Source organism: Daphnia pulicaria, chromosome 9 (genome assembly GCF_021234035.1).
Source record: "Daphnia pulicaria isolate SC F1-1A chromosome 9, SC_F0-13Bv2, whole genome shotgun sequence".
Classification (NCBI taxonomy): Eukaryota; Metazoa; Arthropoda; class Branchiopoda; order Diplostraca; family Daphniidae; genus Daphnia; species Daphnia pulicaria.
Window position 1 is genome coordinate 2,119,026 of NC_060921.1, and position 11,070 is coordinate 2,130,095.

General features: G+C 41.5%; 1 protein-coding gene, 1 long non-coding RNA gene and 2 pseudogenes across 4 annotated transcripts; 1 reads left to right on the forward strand and 3 right to left on the reverse strand.

Moving 5' to 3' along the window:
* Positions 1 to 743: 743 nt before the first annotated feature.
* Positions 744 to 4,913, forward strand: LOC124313768 (annotated as a pseudogene).
* Positions 4,653 to 5,902, reverse strand: LOC124313292 (annotated as a pseudogene).
* A 1,070-nt stretch (positions 5,903 to 6,972) lies between these two features.
* Positions 6,973 to 9,270, reverse strand: LOC124313369 (integrin alpha-PS1-like). Its single transcript, XM_046778272.1, has 6 exons — positions 9,111 to 9,270; positions 8,791 to 9,014; positions 8,381 to 8,640; positions 8,183 to 8,277; positions 7,961 to 8,089; positions 6,973 to 7,885 (listed from the first exon to the last, which is right to left on the reverse strand). The coding sequence occupies exons 2-6, from the start codon at positions 8,813 to 8,815 to the stop codon at positions 7,783 to 7,785; spliced, it is 612 nt and encodes a 203-aa protein (XP_046634228.1). The 5' UTR covers positions 8,816 to 9,014; positions 9,111 to 9,270; the 3' UTR covers positions 6,973 to 7,782.
* Positions 9,271 to 9,347: 77 nt separating this feature from the next.
* LOC124313588 lies at positions 9,348 to 11,036 on the reverse strand. 3 transcript variants are annotated; one of them, XR_006910839.1, is made up of 6 exons: positions 10,919 to 11,036; positions 10,595 to 10,858; positions 10,432 to 10,528; positions 10,221 to 10,373; positions 9,767 to 10,136; positions 9,348 to 9,701 (listed from the first exon to the last, which is right to left on the reverse strand). It is a non-coding gene; the product is annotated as an uncharacterized LOC124313588 (long non-coding RNA). The 3 variants fall into 3 exon arrangements; XR_006910840.1 differs by having other exon boundaries at positions 10,432 to 10,536; XR_006910841.1 differs by having other exon boundaries at positions 10,583 to 10,858.
* Between the last annotated feature and the right edge of the window lie 34 nt (positions 11,037 to 11,070).

Sequence of the window (11,070 nt, forward strand, 5' to 3'; positions counted from 1 at the left end):
TAAAGTTGAAGCACCAGGTGCCAGAATCACTCAACCTGTTATTCACCACTTGTAACGGTGGGGTTTCCTTCAATATCTAGGATTCTAGGTGAATACGAGGCGTACATAATTCTATAAATTGGTGAGTTTTTTCCAATGGTTCAGTTTGAAGAGAATTGGCAGAGATTGAAATGAAGTCATTTTTCAATTTTCCAGTTCAGAAGTTATAAAAATACGAGGAAATAAACAAAAGCCATCTAGTTTAGAGAAACTGAACCATCGTGCACATCACTGACTACTAGTAGCGCCATCAAGTGAAATAAAAGGGTTACCTCTGTGCTCTGTCTTCTAGATTGTTTCAATTTGAGTTATGGGTAGGGTTGAGAAAAAATCGTGATCTTGAACGAATTGAACGAACATAGTGTAAAAACAAAAACGAGAACTCTTTTGTTTGTTTGTTTTCATTTTTTAAAATTACATAAACGAAAACTATCGGAAGAAGAGTATGGAAATCAATGTATATTTTCTGACGTTATACAGTGTTCGACAATTATGGAAAAATTTTAACTAAAAAGCGTATAAAAGCGATCGAAGAAAGAAGGCCAAAAAATGTTAAGGGAATATCAGCTGCTATTGCAGATCGCAACAAGGCTGAGTTTTAGATACAGTTTTCAATCGTCTTGTCTCCATTTGTCACTGGCTTCCTTGCACGTGTCGGGCATTAACTGGCTTTGAACGCCACGAAACAAATAAATGCCTGATGAATGGGGAATTTGAGTACGGGTAGATTGCTTTATTTAGAATTCAAAGTGCAAAAGAAACCTGGAACTGGAAGGTAAAATGGATTTGGTTTTCACTATTATGTAAAATAATCCTTTGCCCAACTAATAATCAGACGCTGCAAAAACATAAATAAATGCTAACAAAGTCACAGCTCCTTGGGTTGCGCGTTTCTCAATACGCCGTTACGGTAAATAATCCATTACACAAATTTCTTTTCTGGCAGTGCGAAAGGGGATTATGGGATGTTAAACTCATTTCTAATGCAAATTTGACAGAAAGTAGTTCACCGTAAAAGAAATAAACATCACATAAATATTCTACGTAGAATTAACAACTATATAGCACAAGCCATTCTTTGAAAATGAAAAGAAAATCACAAGCTACCGTACTCCATCACTACTCTGCAACCGAACAAAAAATACAAACGGCTCGAAAACTGTGGAAACATTCATTGGATAACCGCGTCCGTTTGACGCCCAGAACAGAAGATTCACCGACCACTACGTCACCAATCAAGAATGAAAGAGAAACTTTGGATTTTTCACACAATCCAATTGGTTTCTTTATTAAAAAGCAAGCACGATTTCATCTTTCATTGTAAAAAACGATTAGCAAAATTGAAACAAAAAATTTAAGCCAAGAATATAAATGAACGGAAGAAAATCGGAATTCGACAAAAAAAAAATTACAAATTAAGTTTAACAGGTTAATTTTTCGTTGAGCATGTGTATGGGGTACCAAATGATCATTTTTTTTAATTTTTTTTTCTAATAATCGATTTACAATTTGAAATTGAAAATCAATTTGAAAAACGCTTTGCAAATTAAAAACGAAGTTAAAAAATTAATCAATGTTGAAACAAAATTCGAAATTAATTTCAAAAATCAAAATAATTTTGAAAGTAAACTCTAAAATTAAAAATGGAAACAAAATCAAAATTAAAAAACAACATTATTTCAAATAAAAAATAATATTTATTTGGTTTTTTGTCTGCTTTTGTGATTTGCTATGGGGTGCGGATTGAACACTTTTTCCAAAAAAAATGTTCAAAAATCGATTACCATATTTGATCTGAAAACAAATTGATAATCGATTCGAATATTGAAACCAAGTTGAAAATAAATTCAAAAATTGAAAATGTTTTGAAATTGATTTCATAAATTGAAAATGATTTTGAAAAATGAAAATGATTTCGAAAAACTAAAATGATTTCGAAAAATGAAAACGAATTTGAAAAATGAAAATGAACTTGAAAAATGAAAATGAACTTGAATATCCATACAATTTCGGGAGTGCGATATGACACCACCCTACTCTATCCCCAGCTCTCTCCGGATGCTATAGCCACCCCGAGACAACCGACTAGCCATTGATGGCTATGTCGCTGATTCCAGCCAGCTAGGCCGTCAGCGATACTGTCAGCCCTTGCCGGGCGGTGCTGGCCACCGCTGCCGCCACAACGGCCGCCACTAAAGTCTCTCTCGACCGCAGGCCGAGTATTCTACACAAAAATAGATTACACGATCCAACGTGAAAAGTTTCATGTTCCTATACGACTACTTTTATTTGAGGCCGGCCATGAAAAAAAAGCTTTTCTGTTGAAACGGACATGAGCAACATGACCATTTGGATCCTCTTCTTTGGCCTCCACCGCCATGTCCGCTGCCTCCATGATGGTAGAAAAGATAGACGTTGCGCCAATTTTTGGTGTTCAATCCGTCGCTGCAGCTGAGACAGAGCCATCCTTCCAATGAGCTCTTCCTTGGAAATGGCCCAATTGTATATCACTTCCGGCGCAAGTGGACCACATGGCAAAGACGTAGAGACAATAGAGAAGTCCAGCTCCCCAATCCGCTTAGATAGCGGATAATTTCCAGCAGGGCCAGCACCAACATGAGGATCCACGTCAGCAAGACGGCGTGTCCGCCTTCTTCTTCTCGTCGGATTGAACGGCAGAGTATCGCAGCAGTACAGGACGCATAGGCCTATCCAGCGAAACGTACCAGAACACTTCTTTCCGGGCAGTTGGCAGTTAGTGGAATGACGAGAACTTCGCGAGAACGTCATACCGAGGCGTGACTGGAACAAAGCCACCCATTCGGCCGTTCCGTCTTCATCGTTGCTGGGTAGGCTGTGTGTCATTTACTGCAGGAACATGAAACTTTTCACGTTGGATCGTGTAATCTATTTTTGTGTAGAATACTCGGCCTGCGGTCGAGAGACTTTAGTGGCGGCCGTTGTGGCGGCAGCGGTGGCCAGCACCGCCCGGCAAGGGCTGACAGTATCGCTGACGGCCTAGCTGGCTGGAATCAGCGACATAGCCATCAATGGCTAGTCGGTTGTCTCGGGGTGGCTATAGCATCCGGAGAGAGCTGGGGATAGAGTAGGGTGGTGTCATATCGCACTCCCGAAATTGTATGGATATTCAAGTTCATTTTCATTTTTCAAGTTCATTTTCATTTTTCAAATTCGTTTTCATTTTTCGAAATCATATTAGTTTTTCAAATTCATTTTAGTTTTTCGAAATCATTTACATTTTTCAAAATCATTTTCATTTATCAAAATCATTTTCAATTATCAAAATCATTTTCAAAACGTTTTCAATTTTTGAATTTATTTTCAACTTGATTTCAATATTCAAAACGATTATCAATTTGTTTTTAAATCAAATATGGTAATCGATTTTTGAAAAGTTTTTTTGGAAAAAGTGTTCAATCCGCACCCCATAGCAAATCACAAAAGCAGACAAAAAACCAAATAAATTAAAACATCCAACACATTCCAGGATAACACCGGCATCAAAGAATCCATGTAACAGTTCAACTCAATCAAAGAATAGTTGAAAGGAAAATACAAACCGCGGCTCTCGTGAAAGTAAATAGGTAAATCATGCAGACGAAAACTATCAATCAAATGGCTTGATACGCAATTGTTGATATAAACGATTCTTGGAAGATACAAACGATTCCAAGTAGGAAAAAGATTTCACCACGAAAAATTCGATTCCAACTTGGAATTAACGCCACGAGAAAATGACAAAGATTTGCTCAACAAGTTGAAAAATGTTTTGAATGACTTGCAGTTCAACGTTTGCGTCTGCGAAGACTGGACTTACAAACAAATCGAGAAGAAAATCACAAAATGTAAGTGATTGAAGGACCCTAGTTCTTTTTAAAAATAGAAAAGCTCAATGATTCTCTCTCTCTTTCTAAATTGTACTGCCTTGCAGTGGCCACCAAGGAAGATCATAGGAAGAGCGACTGCATTCTGTTCGTGTTCATGACTCACGGTTACAACGGCAAATTGTACGCAAAAGACACGCATCAATCCAGATCTGTTAAGATTGCTTTTTACATCGGACAAATGCCTCAGTCTAGCTGGGAAACCAAAGATTTTCATCATTCAAGCGTGTCGAGGAAACAGTCCTGATTTGGGAACTTCATTGACTCCTCGCCCAAAGCACTCTTCTCATCGCGTTAGCTCATCCGACGAGACCGACGGACACAAAAGTGAGCCGTTCAAGATGGCAACACACGCAGATTTTTTAATCGCAAACTCTACAGTTTCAAGTACTACAAACAGTCAAACACTAGCTGATAGCCAACTTACCTCTATTGCTTTTAAAATGACATTTTGTTGCACGGCAGGCACCTCCTACTTGTCCTCCCGGCAGGCACCTCCTACCGAACATGGTTCCTTGAAGCTTTCTGTGACGTTTTGTCGTCTGAAGAATACCGCAAAGATGACTTCCTCTCCATCATGACCACCGTCCAAAGAAAAGTCGCCATTTCCTTCGCAAACGAACTCGGCGATAAGCAGATCCCATCCTTAACCACCATGCTCACCCGAAAACTCTACTTCACTTCCAAGAAAAAAAAAACCCTCAAAGGCACGCTAGAATGTCTTGTATAAGTTCAAATGTTTCAGAATAATTAAAGATTTATTATCACATTTACGTGATCGCAATAAAGATGTGAATAAGTACCATGGGGGAGGGGGCTTCAAACGTTCATTTTCGGTTAGAAATAAACGCGACGGATGAGCTGGCTAGTGACGCACGGTATTTGCGCGTAACCCTTGCCGAGAGTTGCAACCTTTAACAGGACCATGGTCATCATCGAGAGCAAATCTTCATACTTACCGTACTCTTTGAAAATGTGACAAAGGGATTGAATGAACCAGGAGCCATTCTCGGTGTTGCGCCAAGACGCGTAGCCTATAGCGAAAATGTTATTCATTTGAAAATAATTCAAGGGCTTCATTCAATCATTACCTGGAACGGTGGAATATGCAATCATAAAATCCGCCAATGTTGGAATGGAGTATTCCTCAACGACAGAATCCCTCTCTTTGGCCGAGTCGCATTGCATCAGTGTTCCCTTATCCATTTGGCTTCCTTGGCATGCCTGTAAGTAAAATACAGTAAAGGCTGGATTCTTTCAATTAGTAAATATTGTTACAATGGCAATTGTTACCTGAATGAAAAACAGTTTGGGCTTTCCGGCCAAAGATGGGCATTTGTCAGAGGTAAAGGGAATCCATAACTCGTCCGAGTGATAAACCGAGTCGTATGTGTAAATCATGCCGTTCTCGCCGTGTGACAATACAACGACCATGACGCAATCACACTCACTGTGATCTTCGTTTGCAACTGACAAATAAAATTTTAAAAACAAAAATTAATTAATAAACTGTGCAGAACGAAGAAATGCAAACCAAAATTACGTTCTTGGATAATTTTACGGACGTCACAAACTCCGCGATCGTTGAAATAAAACACCTGGAAACCCAATCCATGTAATGCAATCTGAAGATTCGAAACGTCCGTACTTGATCCGACTCTCCTGCTCAGAAACATTCGTGGTTGAAAATGTAAGCTTTTCCTCGGCGTCGGTGCTTCATGTTGTACACGGCCACACGGGTGAATCACGATCAACTGGACATTCAGCCCGACTTGTCTTCCTTCTGTAAAATTTTAAATGTATAATGAATTAATAATCAAAAGTCAGCAAGAAAACGATTGAGGAAAAGTCAAACCTGGGAGCCTGAACTGGAGTTTGAAGTTGGTTTCCAATAGGATTTGCGTCGGTTAAATCCATTTTCTTCTCTGTCGAGTCGTCTGCGTCCGATTAAACCATTTCTCTATCTACTGTATCATGTTATAGCTGAAACAAGCATTATCACTGTAGGTTTGTTAAAAGTCTAATCAAACATTAAGTCGAATACGAGATACTCTGGCTGGCCTTTGGCGTATTCCTGCGTGGGCAAGGTGTTTTGACTAAACAAAGCGCAAAGTGATAACATGGTAACTACGTACGCGGTGGGCGTAAACGACGCTTTTATTCGGTAATATTTCTTCAAGGATGTTGGAACTTGGAAGGGATATCGAATAAAAAAATAAATAATAAAACTAATTACGACAGGCAGCAGCGCTTTGCAGGTGTACTGACTCTGGGTTTTAGCGGAAAATAAACCTTTTCGGAGAACGACAGTCATCATCGAGATCAAATCGTCACGTCGCCCTCGTTGTGACAGAACATCACAGAGAACTTGAATAAATACTGCGCCGTTTTCTTCCGAACGGTACGATCCATAGCCTGTCAACAAGGTCGCAGGATTGGCATTTGCTGACTAAACAAAAGAACCGGCCTTTTTTTTTTTTTTTAAGAATACCTGGAATCGTGGAATAAACAAACAAGAAATCGGCCTGCGTCGGAATGGAATACTCGCCGGGTCCATCAATTATCGTTGACGAGTAACTCACTTCGGTCCCGCCATCTCGCAATGGCTCCTGTTCATCGAATCCTCGACAAGCCTTTGAACGTGATGAGCATAACAATGAATTTCTCCTTAAAAATAATTGCCAAAAGTTATGAAATTTTGTAATTTCAAATCAAACAAATTTGATCAAACCTGGTTGTATCCTCATTTTCTATAGACTCCCGAGGCCATTCCGATCCATTAGCAATAGCATCCGATTCCTTGGCCAGGCCGACTAACAAACTAACGCAACCTTCATTTTCGAGCAATTTAAAACTTGTGGCTTGGACGGCATGCACTGACGTAACATTATCAGTTTCAAAATCGCTCAGGGAACGCCCACCGAGGTTTTTACGAGCGAATAAAAAAAAAACTTGTAAGATTAGTACACTACTGTCAAGGCAGATATAAAAAATAGGAAGTCCGCTAAGACATAAAGGCATTCGGCGGTTGTTTTCTGTTTCAGACACGAACTCAATTTTGTTGTATTTACTTGTTAAATGATTTATGTACAAGGGACTGTTAAAATCATTGACACTACATCGAGATGATGAGATAGCTATTTAAAAAATAAAAATTCTGTGAATCGGCAATATTTATATCGATCAATGTGTGCGGGGAGGGGGGGAGAAAAGTGGACGAAAACAAATGGGCGCGATGTGGAATCACGTTTCTTTCTTTTTAAAACTTTCTCTTCTTGAGCTCGAAAGGAATAAAAATATATCTACAGCAGTGAATTAGGGTTAGTGTCACACTAAAACGCGCACTCAATGACCGAATGAACAGCGCGTCCCTCTCTTTCACTTTCCTCCCCGTTAACTTTAAAATCACGAATATAATCTATGCATATTTAATTACACGTAACAACACAACATGGGTGGGGAGATGGGAGAGAGAGGGGAATTCGACAGTATAAATTCGACTTAAATCGACTCGTATAAATTAATTAAAAGTGTACACAATATATGAACCTCTGTCTCATTTCAATCTCAACGACTCGTTGGTTTGCGCGAGATCACTACGTCACACACTCAATCAGAGCCGGGTCACGAAATCGGATGGGGGTATAACATAAAAAAGGGCACAAGGGGGAAGCTGTTAGCTCACCTCTCGCGTCAACGTCGTCGTCGTAAAACACTAAGAAATGTATTATTCACCGTTAAGCTCCTTGTCTTTCTGGAGTAGACTGCCCTTCAGAGTGGGGTCGGGCCGCTTGCGCTTGAAGAATCCCAGTCTCCAGAGCAAAGAGGATGAGGAGGACTAGCAGCAAAATGCCGGCCAAAACGCTGACGATGATGATCCACAAAGGGACGGACCGTGACTCACCAGTGTCCAACCGATCCGGGTACGCCATCGTTTCAGCCTTGGGAGTGAAACAAAAATTAAAATCATTAAAACAATCATTCATGTTAAAATGAAACAACGGATGCAATCTCACATAATCGAGATCATCTTCGATCCGCTGTGTGATTTCCAGGGAAGGATCCAGGGAAATGTGGGCTTTGGAACGTATCTTGACGGTGTGAATGCCTCTGGGAAATCCTCGACAAGGGTCGCATTCCACAATCTGAAAAGCAATCAAAAAGCCAAGCCAAAAGTTACGAGACGTCAACGCCGGCCCAATCGTCCAAAAATAAATGCGGCCCGCTGCTCAACTGACCTGGCTCGGATTTTAATCACGGCCCATTGCTTGCGCTGCAGATTCCTAATGTTGCACCGAAATATGAAGCACTTGGCCGTCCCGCGGTCGCAGTCCTAGACGGGCATTAAAAAGAAACGTCAGTTTAATTAGATTGGGGCGGCGGCGGCGCAGTTTTTCATTTCAGATTGGTGGGCAGATTTCGGGGTTTTAATTTACCATAGTGACGACGTGGCGGGTCTTGCCCTCGTTATCGACGATAGCCTCGAGCAGAATGACGACGCCCGCTTGCCGTTTCTGACGGGTTGAATTAACCGGCGCGGAATCCATTTCAACAATCTCGTTCTCGTCAATGTCGCTGATGGTCGGAACGGGCAAATGTCTGGCCAAATGCTCGATGGGAGCCTCGACGAATCCGGGCCGCTTGGGGAGATCGAGCACGTTCACTTGCTTGGGATCCATGATACACTCGCCATCACCTGCACGAGTCAAACCACGACAGTTAAAAATGTTTAGGGCCCCAGTTGATTGTCTTTCCAGACCAGAAATTCAATTTCGAAACGCTCATCAGCGTCGGCCTTTTTACGGCTCCTAAAAGACTTGGCTAATGAAAGGGGTTGGTTATTTACCGTCGACTTTAGGGGTCTCGTCCATGTAGAGGAGCCATTTGCCGATGGGTTTCCCGTTCTCGACCTGGTAGGGCCACGAAACGATGACCGACAGGAACGGCACCTTCCACGGTCCCGCATTGTAGATTTCGTAGCTGTGAAGCAGGGGCTGGCCGATTTCGTCACGGTACTTGATGGTGGATTGAACCTCGCAACCGAGCAAGACCTGCTCCGGTCGGCCCAATCTAAAATAATCAGCCCGCCACGAAAAAGTTATGATCATGATTATTTTGTGTCTCTTTACGAGCTGCCAAGACTATGTTTAGTTGTAGTTGCCATACCCTTTGATTGAGATTTCGGCTCGTTTGACCACGTTGGCGTAGACGGGAATGTTGCCTTCGGGTTCGAGTTCTTGAGACGTCGTGTTTGTAAAGATGAGGAAAGCCAGACGGGCTTCGGAATTCTCGACGTTGCTGGGATTGAACCGCAGTTTGACGTATTCAGATCTGTCGAACGGTAGGGCAACAAACTTTCAAGTTTTTTGGCTTTTTGGGAAGAGATTCAAGTAGCGTCCACTTACCCATGTTTAAAGGGTTACCCAGCGAGCACGTGACCATGGTGGCGTTGAACGAGTTGCAGAGCAGTTGATTGGCCTCCGAGACTCGGTCCATGAAACTGAGCGATCGCGGGTGGGAGACGTAGAGACCGGCCTCGTATGCCGACTCTCCAGTGTTGGTAACGGATATGTCCAGGACGACTTCCTGGAGCTCACCCAGTTCCAGAATGGAAACGCCATCTTCGCCTGAAGGGGAAGGATCTTATTTCTTCTGGCCCCAGCGAAACTCCCCAAATGCGTTCTGAATCTGAACTAACAATTTCTCAACGAGCATTGCTCCCTCCTGGTCGTACTGTGCAGTCTGAACATTAGTCACCTGAAATACGGAGCAAAAATTTCTATGACAAAAAAGTTACTCAAAAGTAGGTATGTTGTACCAACCTGAAGTACAGCGATGTCATCACGAGCAGCATCTCTTTCTTTGGACACCCTTCCGATTTCCTCTTTCGTCTGGTGGAAGCTCGATACGAATTTCTTGTAAAGAAGTCTTAAACTCTTCCACATATTTTTTATTCTGTTCAGTTAGTTGGGACATGATGCTCGTTTCACGTTGAATCCATTCGTCAGCCGTCTCCTTCTCACGACGTCGAAGAGTTTCACCAAGATGTGTGATCTCGTTTTCTTGAAACTGAATCGTGTGAGACATTTACTCGACTTCTGCTTTATGCTGCGTCTCTTCAGCTTCTGCGGCAGCCAGAGCAGCTTGAAATTCCAAACGAAGGCAGTCTAAACTTGGTTGCAGCTCTTGACCCTGAAAAATTAAAAGAACATAAGACTTGTTTACAAATAATATAAAAATATAACAATATAAAAAATATGTGGAAGAGTTTGAGACTTGTTTATAGGAAATTCGTATCGAGCTTCCATCAGACGAAAGAGGAAATCGTAAGGGTGTCGAAAGAAAGAGATGCTGCTCGTGATGACATCATGTTCTTCAGGTAACTGTTTCTTGAATCTGCAAGCTCCTTAGCATGCGAATAATGCACCCCTAAAAAAAGATTAAGATCGAATTCAAAAACACAAAAATCTTAAATAAAACACAAGACCAGCTGGCTGCAACGAAAGCATCTGCATGACAGCAATTAAGCTCAGACTTTGCCATGTTCTGAATTTCTTCGATAGACAAGAATATGAATCTCCTAACTGAACAACTAACAGAATTTACAAGATCTATTACATTATTGCAGAGAAATTTACCAACTAATTTACTTTGATTGCTCTGAAGTATCTTCATGGGATGAATTGCAGCCAATCTGTACAAGTCACACTAGACGAAATTTCGGCAATGCACAGCAGTTTTGACTCAAGTATTCAGATGATTTCGCCAAATGGAAATTACAGGCTAGATTACGGATTTCTAAATCTAGGCAGCAAGACACACGAGGCCAGCACGAGGCACGACATTTCGACAGAATGTAAAGGTATTTTCAATTCCGAGTTGGATGATTCGGAAAGGTGTACATGCTGAATCACCTGTAAATTTACACATCGATATTTCACATTCAATAACCATGAGAAATTAACCAGAAATACCTTTCATTTTCATCATGGGGAACGTCACGACCATTAAACCCGGCCTCTGCTGCGTCTTGAAACAAAATGGCCGAGCTACATTCTTCTGTACTCGGTAGATGAGTAGTTCTGTCATCACCCTGAAAACAATCCCGCCACCTGGTGGACATCAT